Raw genomic sequence first — 15,519 nt, 5'->3', positions numbered from 1 at the left:
TTGCACCCAGGCCCTATCCTATCTCGAGGCCCAATCTTGAGCTGTCGCCGCCTCACGGACGTGTCCTTCCCTTTCACCCCCAGAACAGAGTCCTCCCCACCACACAGAGACCCAGTCTTGCAGCCCTGTTCCCAAGCCTCGGTCTCCACCAAGGCTCCCTGGGTCCTGGGTCCTTGGCTTTTTCAGGTCCCAGGTCAGCAAGGCCGGCTCTGGCTAGAACCCGAGGCTGTCCCAAGGTTGAAGCTGGCCCGCCACAGAGGTCCCGGTTAGCAGCCCGGTCTCAGAGCCTCAGGCCCCACTCCCCCAGAGTCGCTAGCTCCCGGCACTCAACCCAAAGCCGTCGACCACGCCCTCAGCCCAGAGGCCCCGCCCCAGACCGGAGGTCCACCCCCACAGCACCGGCCCCGCCTCTCGGCTCCCGCCCGACCCCCTTCTCCAAACCCGGGGCCCCGTTTGGCCCCACTCCGCGTCGCGGCCCCGCCCCCTGCGGACCCGGGGTGACAGCAGGGGCGCGCGGCGGGCCAGGCCGGCGCGGTTTAGGCGGCGGCCCCCCCGCCGGGACCGTCGGACGGGGTGCAGGCGGTGACCCGTTCGCGGGCCGTGGTCTCGCGGGCGCGGCTGAAGCTGCCGGGCTCCGGGCGGCCGCAGGGCGTGCGGCAGAGCTGGCGGAAGCAGCGCTTGAAGTTCTCGTCGAGGAAGGCGTAGAGCACGGGGTTGAGGCTGCTGTTGGCGTAGCCGAGCGCGATGCACAGGTGCAGCGCGGCCACCACGAGCGGGTCGCGGCGGTCGATGTCCACCAGCGTCCAGACGATGACGAAGATGTGGATGGGCGCCCAGCACACCACGAAGGCGCCCACCACCACCAGCACCATGCGCGTGATGCGCCGTAGGCTGCGGTCCTTCTCCTTGGAGCCCGACAGCAGGCGCACGCTGCGCAGGCGCAGCAGCATCAGGCCGTAGCACACGGTGATGATGAGGATGGGCACGACGAAGGCGAAGAGGAACACGCAGATCTTGGTCACCGTATCCCAGTACCAGCTGGGGCTGGGGAACTGGAGCATGCACACCACTGCCCCGTCTGCCGGGGAAACAAGGAAAGACAGCAGGTGAGGGGTGTGTGGACCTAAGTGACCCTACCAGCTCGCCACCCTTCTTGGCTTGGTCAGGTCCCACATCCCCTCCTGGCCTTTGTTCAAGGCGATTCTTCTGCCCGGAATGTCCTCCCACACTTCTGTACTTGGTGAACTCCTACTCATTCTTAAAGACCCCAGTGGAATTGGCCCTAATCCCTTCTATATTTTCTTCCAGTCCCTTTAGAAGCCTCTACATCCATGGATGGCAGTAATGATATAATTTAGCACAAACCCACCAAATGTCAGTCATTGTGAGAACTCAAAACACCCTACCCATTTCCAGACTAGCTCCAATGACAACACTGCTCAGACTGATCTCAAGAGTATGATGAGTTTAAGAGCAGAACTCGGGTCCTACTGTGTGGTGTGACCCTGGGCAAATTATTCACTCCCCAGGAGAACTTCCATAACGTGGGACAACTAACAGTACCTAAACCTCACAGGGTTGTGAGGATCCAATGGGCTAAGACATGTGAAACTTTTAGCACAGGGGGGTTCAGCCTCTTGGTGCACTCACAGGGGCAGAAAGGCAGATACATTTAGGAGTCCAGAAGTCAGGGCTAGGGTCAGGGAGATAGATTCCAGCTAAATGGCAAGAAGAACTTCCTTTGCCAGATTTGTCCAGAGGCGCACCCAGGATGGAATGAGCTCCTGGACTGTTGGTGTGGGCTGGATGAGCACCCTTGGGATGTTTTAGGACTCAGACACGAGCCTGAAACTGACCTGCGGAACTCCCAAGATCTCTTGGAACTTTAGGTTTTGAGGAACCAGGCAGTGGACTTGGAGTCTGAGAGTTGTAGAAAGGGTACAGAGTGGGTCCACCAGACAGCAGGATGGCAGGACCCCTGGGGATGACTGAGTCCAAGGACTTCATTGTGCAGATGGCTGAACAAGGCTCAGAGAGGAACAGCATTTGTTCACGGTCACACAGCAAGTTACATACAGAACCAACAAGTGCTGAGTGGGGGAGTGTGTGTAGGGGGATGGAGTGTGGAGTGAGGAGACCCATCTGGTCTGGCCCCCAACAGGGCTGCAGTTAATGGCCCATAAACTGCAGGCTGACAGTGAGGAATGGGGCCCAGCTGCTGAGTCAAGACCAACTGCACAGCAGCTGAATGAGGGCGCCAGGCGCACCAGGGGCCCTGTGGGGGTTAAGGGTGGTCCAAAGGCCTCCCACCAAGCTATTCCCCTTCCATCCACAGCACTGACCCTCTGCAAACCTCCACCCCAGGGGCCAACAGGAGTAACAGGCATGAGGGCAGGAGCCTCCGGCTGTAGGCCAAATTCCACCAAACACCTGCCATGTGACCCTAAGTAAACCACGTGACCTCTCTGATTCTGGATGTTCTTACTGTCAAATAGAGGTAGGAGTCCCTGCCATGTGCTAAGTATTGTACACATATAGCCTCCTTTAAACTTCTCAACACCCCATGATACAGTGTGGCTCAGATAGGGCAGTGACCAGTGTCGTTGGCACCCTGCTAAACTACCTGTCTCACTTCCTTATGTCAAGGTGGGGCCATGTAACCAGGTATCACTAGGAAGGCACGGGCCATAACATTTCAAAGTTGGTATTGCTCTCTCATCACTCCTTCTCCGTGTCCATCTGCTGGCCAAATGTCAGCAGTGGAAGATTCCAAAACCATCATTTGGCGCCCGGGTCCCTGAAGAATTGAGGAATCGAGCTCCTCCTCCTCTGACTCTCGTTAGACTGTGACATGAGTGAGAAATAAACCTCTATACTGTTCAGCACTGGAAACCCGGAGATTGCTTGTTACACCTGCTACCCTGACTGATACAGGTAGCTACTATATTAATTACCATTCTCACTCTGAGGAAATGCACCTGTCATTCTCTGCAGGCTCTTCTCTAGGGCTTGCCTTGGTCATCTGGAGCAGTGGTTTTCACACTGGGGGGAAGGGCATTTGGGATGAGATTGCAGATCTTATGGCCTCCACAGCTCACTGGTCAGTGACACCCTTGCCCCATTGGCCATCCATCTATCTCCCTTGAAGTCAGTCATCCACACACTCGTGGCCAGCTGCTACACGCCCACAGCCCAACCCTCCACAATCCCATTCATACATTTCCTTGGACCAGCAACCCATCTGACCACTGATGAGTCATTCATCCTCACAACAGTCAACCATTCACATTCCATCGGCTGACTCCCCACATTCTCACTGGCCAGCCATCCACACTTTTCACTGATCAGTAATCCATACCTCTATTGGTGTGGAGCCACCTACACCCACCTAGCAAGTGGCCTGCAAACCCACAGGGGCCCACATGCTGCCTCCCGTGGTCAGTGGTCTGTACCACAACTCCCGTACTCACTCACCCCGGGGGCGGGTCACAGCCATGACCATGATGGGGACACCCACACCCGAGGCCAGGACCCAGATGCAGATGTTGATCAGCTTGGCCTTGGCGGGTGTGCGGAAGTCCAGGGCCTTGATGGGGTGGCAGACGGCAATATAGCGGTCAACGCTCATCATGGTGAGAGTGAAGATGCTGGTGAACATGTTGTAGTAGTCGATGGAGAGCACAGCCTTGCAGAGCAGCTCCCCGAAGGGCCACGTCTCCATCAGGTACTTGGCACTCTGGAAGGGCAGCGTGCTGGTGGCCAGTGCATCTGCCAGGGCCAGGTTGAAGATGTAGATGTTGGTGGCCGTCTTCATCTTAGTGTACCTTCAAAACAAGTGTGTGTGTAATTGTTCCCATTTCACAGATTTCCATTTCACATGAGACTCAGAGAGGGGAAAATGATTTGCCCAAGGTCACGCAAAAGGGGCAGAGGTGGGACTAGAACTCTGAGCCACCCGATTCAGCATCACCCCTTTTCACTAGAACAGATGCAAAATGGCTTCTCTGGCTGTGGCTGACTTTGGCAGAAGGTGTTTTAGGAAAAGCCCTTCATCTTCTGAGGGGTACTAAGCAACATGGTTAAAAATAAAACTGGGCTCCAGAGGGAAACAGGTCTAGGTTCTAACCCTGCTTCTACTATTCATTAACTGAGGGACTCTGGGCTAGTAATGTGAACTCTCTAAGCCTCAGTGTCTGTAACTGTAAAAAAAAAAGGGGGGGGTGATGCTTTAATCAACCTCATAGGGTTGTTGTGAAATGTAATGGGAGGATACAGCACTTAGCCCTGAGCCCAACGCATGGCAAGTGCTCCATATATGATAGTTACTGTTCTTCATCTATAAAGGGTGAAGCTGGGGGTCAGACCAGAGTGACCTGACCCTCTGGCTTCTGCCACTGACCTTCTGGAAATATGACTGGCCAGCTCTGAGGAAGGGACTCTGCCTAGCAGACTGGCTGGGGCCTTAGACCTTCTGGGGTGCCCTCTGCAGTAGACCAGGGCTCCCAGTCCTTCCTGTGGTCCCATCCAGACCTTCTTATCCCCATGCAGCTGGACTCACCCATACATCCAACCCAGGGCATGAGCTCAGGTATCCAAGCCAGAGGTGTGCAACTGAGCCCCCCTGCACCTGAAACATCCCTCCATGCTCGACACTGCTGTGTGACTATCTGCACCACACTGGCCCCTTGTTCGGCCACCATTTCCGTCATGGCCCTCTCTCTACCAGGGCCTGCGCTGGGCAGCGGACAGCCTGGAGGAGGCTGCCTACACGGAGAAACACCGTCCCAGTGCAGTGTGATCACCACAGAAACACACAGGTATACCGAGGCAGGGATAAGGATTTCTTTCATGCCCCAAGAATGATCTGAGAAACCCAGAGAAGGGGTGCATGAGCGACTCCTCAATTTCAGAGCAGGAGGAGCCCTGAGAGATCGAGGAAAAGTGATTTTATGGAAGTATAGTCCAAGACTCCCTTCAGAATTCCTGGAACAGCAGATTCTTAGACCCCACCCCATACCTATGAAATCTTAATCTTTGGCAACCAGGCCTGGGACTCATCACCTTTTTTTAATTTTTAAATTTTTTTATATGTAAGCTCGAGGCCCAACATGGGGCTTGAACTCATGACCCTGAGATCAAGAGTCCCATACTCTACCAACTGAGCCATCCAGGCACCTCGGAAATCTTCATCTTTAACAAGCACCACCCCCAAGTGATTCTTACGAGCTCTGAAGTTTGAGAAACACGATGTGGCCTAAAGCCCATACTGAGAAAAGACAGGGAAACTGAAGCCCAGGGAGGTGGCATGACTCACTCAAGGTCACACGGTGACAGCGGCAGAGCCAAGACAAGAACTTAGACCTCCTTACTCCCAGAACAGTGCTCTCTCTCCACTCTACCCCCAGGGTGGAACCACACTGCATGCCTCTACCCCTCTAGAAACCCCCTGCTACCACGCCCAGCCCTGGGCACCTGGGATGTGTGGTGGCACCCGTGAGAGCTGAGGAATGCACACTGAGTGCCCTCAACGTGTTCTGAAGGATGGAATGAACTCCTACCAGCTAAGGCTATTCCTTCATGAAGGGACTGATTTTTTTGGTGGGGGGGGTCTGACTCACTCATTGTCCTCCAGGGCCAGCATCTGTCTCACTCCCTCCCCAAATAGCTGTCATTTGTCCTGCGGCTGGAGAAGCAAAAAGTTTTGCTTGGAGACAGCAGAATTTCAAGTCTCGGGAAGTCTGTCTTCAGGGGGTGTGGGATCACAGCTGTGTGGGAGGCGGTCTCAACCCCACAGCTGACTCGTCTAATTTCGCTTCTTTTACGCAGAACAATTAGAGGCTGTTCTTTGCCTGCTATTTTGATTTGTGAGGATCCTTCAATTCCCAGAGGGGGCTGGGATGCTGGGAAGTGGGTGATGAAGCTGCTGTCGCTGGTCCAGGTGGGCTGAGACGCATCGCACTGACCGCTGGGCAGAGCCCCAGAGCCTCCGGTCCTAACAAACCCGCCCACCTCCTCCCCAGCTAAACGGCTGCCAAACCTGGCCCTACTGGCCTCCTCAGACAAATCATGCCACTCTCCTGCTCTCAACCCACCCGTGGCTCCCTGAGGTTCTCTCTGTATTCCATGAACTGGTCCCAGAACTTTCCCCTTGATGGATGTGCCCTGCCACCGCGCCCCCCGGCCACTGGCCTCTTTGCTCTGTGCCTTGGACATACCAAGCCCTTTTCCACCTCAGGTCCCTTCAGACTGCCCTTCTGCCTGGATCCCCACATTTTGCATGGCTTATTCCTTCCCTTAATTCAGGACTCTATTCAAATGTCACCTCTGCAGGAAGGCCACGCCTGGCCACCCTATCTATAAAGTACCCCTCTCCCCACCATCTCTCTGTCTCCTTAAGTTGCTTCATTTTTCTTTACAGCATGAGCCACCACCTGACTTATGTTTTTTTTCTCTCCGTTTGCCTCTCTCACTCATGTATGCTCCCCGAAGGCAGGGGACTCTGTCCATCCTGTTCCCTGCTATACGGCTGGGCATACCGATAGTGCCTGGCAAAGAGCAGGCCCTTGATAGACACTTGTTGTATGCAGGTCTTAGTCCAGGCCTCATCAGCTCTCACGGAGACCACGCAGCCCCCCCTCTTTCCAAGCAAGTCAGGGTGCTCACTACAGAAGATTTGCTCAGGATACTCTACTGCTTACAATTCTTCCATGACTCCCCATTGCCATCTGGATGAAAATCAAAGTCCTCAGACTGGCATTCCATCGGGGTGACCTCCTTTCCCACAGCACCTTCCATGTCCAGCCACATCTGTAGTTCCTCAGATGTCCAGTCTAGCATGCCCTCCCTGCTATGGACAGCCACTGTAATGGTTTGGTGGGAATCCTTTCAACACATATATATTTGACAGAGAGAGAGACACAGCAAGCGAGAGAGGGAACACAAACAGGGGGAGTGGGAGAGGAAGAAGCAGGCTCCCAGGAGAGCAGGGAGCCCGATGCAGGCCTCGATCCCAGGACCCTGGGATCATGCCCTGAGCCAAAGGCAGATGCTTAACGACTGAGCCACCCAGGCGCCCCATGAATATTAACTCTTACACTACCCATCTCCATTTCCTTTCTCCATCCTTTCTTATAGTTTTATCACAACTTCTAAATTCTTAAATTAAACTTTGGGGGTTACATTCTTTTAGGGTTTACATTCTTATGACTTTATATTGTCCATTGCTAAACCAAATGGTATACTATAATCACATTTATTTTCTGTACATATTTTTGTTTTTCCTGAAGTTAATAATTGCCTCTTCTTCCTCATTTGCTTAGTTTTATGTACATATTGCTAAATTTCCTCAAACATTCCAGATCTGTAAAATGCTTTTTCCACATAGTGACATAAGCTATCAGCTCCTTTTGTTTTCCTGGTGATCCACCTTTTGAAGCCTTCCTCCTCCATTTCAGTTTGGGACTGGTAGCTTTCTAGACCAGCTGCATACCTGTCCTACTATGCTAAAGAAACTGCTTCCTGGTTTGCAAGTCTTTTCTATCTTGGTCTGCCCTCATTTTGGTGAAACACATCCTCTAGTCACTTCCTAAGAAAGGGCACACAGGAAGTAAAATTTTTATATCTTTGCATGTCTGAGAATGTCTATATTCTCTGCTAATTTCTAATTTCCTTGACTATATATGGAATACTAGGTTGGAAATAATTTTCCACCAGAATTTTGAAGGCATGGCTCCCTTCTCTTTTAGCTTCCAGTGCTGTCACAGAGGTATCTGAAACCATTCTGATTCCTGATGATGTGTATATAACCTGTTCTCCCCACCTCCAAAACTTTTAGGATCTTCTCTTTATCCCTGGTATTCTGACATTTTGTGATGCTATGCCTTAGGGTGGCTCTTCTTCATTTGTATTGGGCCCTCTCATTCTGAAGATTCATGTCCTTCAGTGTGAAATATCCTCACTTCATTTCTTTGATAACTAACTCCCTCTGCTTTCTCTGGAATCACTAGAAAATTGTCAGTTAGATGTTGGGCCTCTTGATTGATCCTTTAATTTTCTTATCTTTTCCATTTTCCATCTCTTTGTCTTTTTGGTACATCCTCTGGGAAATTTCCTTTTCATTACCTCTCAACCTCTCTATTGACTTTTTTATTTTATTTTGGCTCTCATGTTTTATTTTCCCAGTGTCATTTCTTTTTCTTTTATTATTTCTTTTTTATATAGCATTCATAGCATCTTATTTCACGGATACAATATCTTCTCTTATTTCTCCAAGGATACCAATAATTTTTGCTTTGTATTTTCTTCTGCTTACTGCATTGTCTATTTGCTTCAAACGTTTCTGTTCATTTGTCCACCTGCCCTCCCTCTTGTATCCTAGTGACTTCCTTCAAATATGTAGTGATATGTGACTAAAGGTTGACCCTTTTTTTAAAGATTTTATTTATTTGAGAGAGAGTGAGAGAGAGAGAGAGTACAAGAGGGGGAAGGGTCAGAGGGAGAAGCAGACTCCCCACTGAGCAGGGAGCCTGATGCAGGGCTCAATCCCAGGACGCTGGGATCATGACCTGAGCTGAAGGCAGACGTTTAGCCGACTGAGCCATCCAGGTGCCCATAAAGGTTGATCTTTGTGTAAAGCGCTAAATAACTAATTGGCAGCCGTGTGTGTGTGTGTGTGTGTGTGTGTGTGTGTGAGAGAGAGAGAGAGAGAGAGAGAGAGAGAGAAAGAGAGAGACAGAGTGTGTGTGTGCATGTGTGCACACATCAGTGTGGGGGTCCTGTGAACTTGTGGGCCTCACGGTAGGGAAACTAGGCAAAAACTAAGCTTTTATATCGGGGAACATCTAAATATCAGTGTCAGCATGTGTTTTCTCTGGGGCCTTGAAAAAAGAATCCTCCAACCTCCTGCTTGGGGAGCATACTTCTGGCTGTCAGGATTATGGTAGCAGAGCAGAGGAGGTGTCTGTGGACCCCCTCCAACTTTTCATTTGGTATCTCACTCTGACCCTTTCTGTGTCTGCTGGCCCCAAGTTCAGAGTTCTTCCAGGTTAACTTCTCAAGGGAAAAACCCCTAACCTCTTGCACAGTGGAGGGTTAGTCACCTGATTGTGCAGCATACAAGGGGGGGGCGCCAGGGGCCCCAATGCTCCCTCTATAGATAATCCATCTCCTGCCCCTGTTTTCAGTGCCACACCTCACCCCTGCTCAGCCTGTTACTCCCCTTCAAATTGCTTTTCATCATCCAAACATGTGTTGACATCTCTTAAGGAACATAAACTGAGGCACAGGACATGAAGCAATTTGCCCAAGGTCACATGACCAGTAAGTAGCAGAGCCTGTATTTAATTCAGGCTATCTAGTGCCAACATGTGGTAATGACTGTGCTATACTGCCCCTCAGTGCATGTTACCTTCCTTCCTGTCCCCACTCCATCCCATAGTTAGTGAAAAAGTCAAGGAATGTGAATTTACTACAGGCTGAGACTTGTTCACTCTTCCAGCAGGTATTAATCAAGTATCTGGTATGTGCCAGGCACTGAGTAAGGAATATAGGAGTGAAGATGACAGTCCAGTTTCTTAAAATTTATGGTCTTAGGGGGCGCCTGGGTGGCTCAGTCGTTAAGCGTCCGCCTTCGGCTCAGGGCGTGATCCCGGCGTTCTGGGATCGAGCCCCACATCAGACTCCTCCGCTGGGAGCCTGCTTCTTCCTCTCCCGCTCCCCCTGCTTGTGTTCCCTCTCTCGCTGGCTGTCTCTCTCTCTGTCTAATAAATAAATAAAATCTTTAAAAAAAATTTATGGTCTTAGGAAGGGATCAGACATTGAACAAACTGCTACACTACTTAATATATAGTTACCACTATTCCTGCTCTACCATGAAGGATAAGAACAGGGTATAGTGATGGACACTACCCAGCAGGAGTGTGAGGGAGGTTTATGGAAGGAATCTGGCTTATATCAGAAGGTTGGCAATGGCTTCTCTGAGGATGTGTGCTATGAACTGAGTTATAAGAAGAGATATCTAGGAGCTTGCTCCTCTCTCCCTCTCCCTCCCTCCCTCTCTCCTGGCCAAGTGAGGAAAGAACAAGAAAGCGGCCATCTAGAAGCCAGAAAGAGAGCTCTCATCAGAAACCGGCCATACTGGCACCTTATCTTCTATTTTTAGCCTCCAGAACTGGGAGTAAATAAATTTCTGTTGTTTAAGCCACTCAGTGTATGGTATTTTGTTATGGTAGTTTGAGCTAAGACAAGGTGACATTTCTACCAGGTAGGAAAGAATGAGAAGGAGTCAGCCATGTGAAGATAAGAAGGTAGGTTGTTTCAGGCAGAAAGAACAGCATGTGCAAAGACCCTGTGACAGGAAAGAGCTTAATGAGCTGCAGGAATGGTCAGATATTAAGTGTGACTAAGTGACAGTAAGTCTGAGAAGAAGCAACAGAATGTGCAGCAGGGAGAAGTCAGCAGGGGTCAACTCATGCACAGAAAGAAGGTTGGATTTTATTCTGAGTACAGCAGGAAGCCACTGGAGATTTTAAGCAAGGGAATGATGTGGTTTGATTTATGTGTGTTTCTTAAAAGAACATTGTGACTACTGGGTAGAAGCTAGATGAAGGGAAGAACAAGACTGGGTGAGAGACTGAACTTTCTGGAAAGATAAGTCATTCACTGCCCCACCCCTCAAAACCCTACTGTTGGTCTCTAATTTTTTTTTTCTATTTCAAAAAGTTGTAGATATGACATTAGATCCTTACCTTATACCATATAAAAGACTAACTCAAAATGGATGAAAGACCTAAATGTAAGAGGTAAAACTATAATGCTCATAGAAGAAAACATAGGAGGAAAAGCTACATGACACTGGATTTGTCAATGATTTCTTGGATATGACACCAAAAGCACAGGTAACAAAAGAAAAACAGATAAACTGTAGCAAAATTAAACAATGGTGGGGTGCCTGGGTGGCTCAGTTAGGCTGAGCAACCAACTCTTGATTTCAGCTCAGGTCATGATCTTGGGGTCCTGGGATTGAGCCCCATGTCGGGCTCAATGCTCAGTAGGGAGACTGCTTCAGGATTCTCTCTCTCCCTCTGCTCCTCCCCTCTAAAATAAATAAATAAAACTTTTTAATTTTTTTAAAATTTTTCTTATTTATTACTTGACAGAGAGAGATAGTACAAGCAGGGCGAGGAGGAGTGGCAGAGGGAGAGGGAGAAGCAGGCTCTCTGCTGAGCAAGGAGCCCAATGTGGGGCTCAATCCCAGGACCCTGGGATCATGACCTGAGCCAAAGGCAGATGCTTAACCAACTGAGCCACCCAGGCACCCCAATAAATCTTTTATTTTTTTAAAGATTTTATTTATTTGACAGAGAGAGACAGCCAGTGAGAGAGGGAACACAAGCAGGGGGAGTGAGAGAGGAAGAAGCAGGCTCCTAGCAGAGGAGCCTGATGTGGGGCTCGATCCCAGAACGCTGGGATCATGCCCTGAGCCAAAGGCAGACGCTTAACGACTGCGCCACCCAGGCGCCACCCCAATAAATCTTTTTTAAAAAATTAAATAATTTGGTGCATCAAAGAACACTATCAACAGTTAAAAGGCCACACAGAATGGGAGAAAATATTTGCAAATCACATACCCAATAAGGGGTTAATATGCAGCATATATAAAGAACTTCTACAACTCAATACTAAAAAAAACGAACAACTGTATTTTAAAATGGGCAAAGGACTTGAACAGACCTCTCTCTGAAGATATAAAAATGGCCAATAAGCACATTAAAAGATGCCCAACATCATTAGTCATCAGGAAAATCAAAGCCACAACGAGATACCACTTGACACCTACGAGGATGACAACTATCAAAAAAAAAAAAAAAAAAAAAAAAAAACCCAGAGGGGCACTGGGTGGCTCAGTTGGTTAAGCTTCCGACTCTTGATTTTGGCTCAGGTCATGATCTCGGGGTGGTGGGATTGAGCCCCACGTCAGGCTCCACGCTCAGTGGGGAGTCTGCTTGGGATTTTCTCTCTCCCTCTCCCTCTGCCCCCCCACCATGCTCTCATCCTACCATGTGTGCTCTCTCTAATAAATAAATAAATCTTAAAAAACAAAAAACAAGAAACAGAGGGTGCCTGGGTGGCTCAGTAGGTTAAGCGTCTGCCTTTGGCTCAGGTCATGATCCCAGGACCCTGGGATCGAGTCCCGCATCAGGCTCCCTGCTCATTGGGGAGTCTGCTTCTCCCTCTACCCTTCCCCCTGCTCATGATATCTCTCTCTCTCTCTCCTGCTCTATCGCAAGAAAATAAATAAAATCTTTAAAAAAAAAACTAGAAAGTAGGAAGTGTTGGCAAGGATGTAGAGAAATTGGTGCACTGTTGGTGGGAATATAAAATGGTGTAGTCACTGTGGAACACAGCATGGCAATTACTCAAAAAACCGAAAACAGAATGCCACCTGGTCCAGCAATTCCACTTCTGGGTACATACTCAAAAGCATGAAGAGCAGGGTCTCAAAGAGGTATCTGTACACATTCAAACTAGCCCTTTTCATAACAACCAAAAAGGTGGCAGCAACCCAAGTGTCTACTGACAAATGAATGGATAAACAAGATATGGTCTACACATACAACAGAACATTATCTGGCCTTAAAAAGGAAAGAAACTCTGACACACGCTACGACATGCATGAGCCTTGAGGACACTGTACCACGTGAAATAAGCCAGTGACAAAAAGCCAAAAACCTCTGTGATTCCACTTGTAATGAGGTACTTAGAATAGTCCAATTCACAGAGGCAGAAAGTAGAATGGGGGTTATCAGGAGCTGGGGGAAGAGAAAATGGGGAATTATTATTTAATGGGGACAAAGTTTCAGGTGGGGAAGATGAAGAAAATTCTAGAGATGGATGGTGGGGATGGCTGCACAACAGTGTGAATGTGCTTCATGTACTTAAAAACGGTGAAAATGGTAAATTTCATGTTATGTGTATTTTACCACAATAAAAAAAAAAAGATGTGAATAATGTGACATCACTGTGTGTGTTCCCTAAGTTGAAGAGTGTGGTGCGGGAATCCTTTAGAGCCCTTTAGATCTTGGTTCCACAATATACTGGACTGTGTGATCTTGGGTAAATTACTTCACCTCTCTGAACCTGTTTCCTCATTGCCAATTTCGGTGTAATTGACTTTTTTTTTTTTAAGATTTTATTTATTTATTTGACAGAGAGAGACAGCCAGCGAGAGAGGGAACACAAGCAGGGGGAGTGGGAGAGGAAGAAGCAGGCTCCCAGTGGAGGAGCCTGATGCGGGGCTCGATCCCCGAACGCCGGGATCACGCCCTAAGCCAAAGGCAAATGTTTAACCACTGCACCACCCAGGCGCCCCCGGTGTAATTGACTTTTTAGGAGCAACACATGTGAAAGTATCTAGCTTACTGGCCGGCGTGCAGACAAAAACAGGCAGCCCTTTTAGGTTTTTTCCCCTGATATAGTTCTGCTTTCTTCTTGTAGGGTTCCCATTGGATCCCACCCTGGGGGTGAGGACAGTAAGCCCGGTGAACCTCCGTTGACTCTGAGATGCTTTGGGAAATCCTTTGCTTTTTTTCTAAGTCAAAATCCTCCATTAGGTCATGTTGAATTATGCAGCTGGGAATGTGCTGCGAACCACGTGTCTTAGTCCCCAGTGAGGCTTCGTTCCGAAGAAGCACAGAGTGGCCGGCCATGTTCCTGTCCTGACGTCTGTCAGACAAGCCCCACTGGCAGGGAAGATCAGCCCCCCCTCAATCTGATGGAGATAGGGTGTGCTTGCTGTCTGAAGCACGTCAAGTTCCCATGTGCTCCTGGGCCCCTGGAGAGCTGCGCTTCTCAGCTGACAAGTAAGCCCCTGGTAAGAATTTCCACCCCCCAGCGAAGCCAGGGCACTTGGTTAGAGCGGCTGGTGAGTGGCAGGCGCTCAGGCTAAACCATTCCGTCCTTTGTGCAAGGCCTGCCTGGGACTGGTCTGACAGCTTTGGGTGGCTTGTTTGGGTTCTTTAAGCAATATTCTCTGAGTATCTTTTCTTCCGTGGGCCAGGCACTTTGCCAAAAACAGTGAATGCACAATTTCATTTCCTCCCCACTGCGAGCCTGAGTGCTAACACGGTCCTCATCCCACAGAGGGGCCAAGGTAGATGGCGCACCCAAAGACATGCGGCTGGGAAGTGCTGGTGATGGGACACCAACTCAGATCTGGTCTCCAGGGCCCGTGCCTCCCTGCCACCTGCACTAGCTCAGCAAACCGTGGCCATGCAGAGGGGCCTGGTGTGGAGGCCAAGACCAACTGGGGTAAACGTCTGGACGTGCGCTGGTTCCACGGTGTTCTTCTGTTTTTCACACCTTCTTCCACCCTGCTATGGTCCGGGGCGGGGGTGTGGAGACAATGTGCTCACAGTCCAGGTGGGATTAGGGAGAGACAGACCTACAAACATCAGAAAAATAGCACAGGCACCGTGATGAGGCATGAGGAAGAGGTCAATTCAGAACAAAATGTACACCTCTGGTCACAAGGGGGCGCCAAGCGGTATTTATGGACAACAAGCACGTGCTGGGTCTTTCTCAGGCACAGTTCACATACTCCTTACACCGAAGACTTGCCCGGCATAGAGAAAACATTTCCCTTCATTTACTCCTCCCAGCACCTGCACAGGGCAAAGAGAAGTTATGATTCCCAAGTAAGAGGGCGCCGTGAAGCGACTTGCCCAAGGCTGCGGAGTCGGAAGGAGGCTGAGCGGAGATTCGAACGGAGTGCTTTCCCCCGGACCCCAGCACCTTCCTCTTCACTTCCCTTTTGGCTTCTCCCCTGTGGATCCAAAATACCCTGTGCCCCCGCCCCCGCACATACTCTGTTTGACAGTTAACATATGAGCTACCCAAACGCATGGCGTTTGTCTTGCTCCCCACTCGGCACCTAGGGCCAGGTCAGAGGGGACACAGGGTTTACTGGAGGACGCCCAGTGGAACAGAAGAGTTCAGGTGCCTGATCCTTGAAAGTAACCAGCCACAGACTGAAGAGCTCAGACGGGGACAATTCTTCCTCCGCACCCCCCTCCTCCCTTCCATCCTCAACCCAGAACAACACAGGTCTCCTGCAGGGCATCTGAGCCTGACCCTGCTCGCCCTGAATCGGAAGCAACTTAGTTCTGCCGTGGCCAGAAGAAATGTCAAATCATTTATCCAAAAAAGCTCATTTGTTTCTAACTAAGCTGAGGGATATGTTTTCCACTCAGACACCACAGCCCATGGGGATCAAAGTAGGAGCAAGAGACCTGAAAACAAAACCAATAACAGCAGCAAGGTAAGAGCACCAACCCGCAGTCAGACTAACCTTGAGGCGCCTCAGGGACAAATTGAGGAAATGGCTTTGGCTTTGACCAAAACTCATTTGGTTCCAAACAGCATGGGTTGCTGGCGTATTTAGAATTAACTTTGCTCCAAACCCTTTTTGAGATCTCAAAAATAATAGCTGTTCTCTATAAAATGTTCAAACAACATAGAATC

General features: G+C 49.7%; 1 protein-coding gene across 1 annotated transcript in view; it reads right to left on the bottom strand.

The window, feature by feature from the left end:
* Window positions 1-536: 536 nt before the first annotated feature.
* Window positions 537-15,519, bottom strand: part of OPRD1 (opioid receptor delta 1) — a 31,911-nt gene continuing 16,928 nt past the window's right edge. The window contains exons 2-3 of the mRNA XM_008694831.2: window positions 3,475-3,824; window positions 537-1,078 (exon numbers count right to left, since the gene is read on the bottom strand). Coding sequence (XP_008693053.2) covers window positions 537-1,078; window positions 3,475-3,824 — 892 coding nt within the window. The remainder of the gene's footprint in view (window positions 1,079-3,474; window positions 3,825-15,519) is intronic.

Source organism: Ursus maritimus, unplaced genomic scaffold (assembly GCF_017311325.1).
Source record: "Ursus maritimus isolate PB19 unplaced genomic scaffold, ASM1731132v1 scaffold_32, whole genome shotgun sequence".
In the NCBI taxonomy this organism is placed as follows: Eukaryota; Metazoa; Chordata; class Mammalia; order Carnivora; family Ursidae; genus Ursus; species Ursus maritimus.
This window is presented reverse-complemented; position numbering and strand designations above follow the sequence as displayed.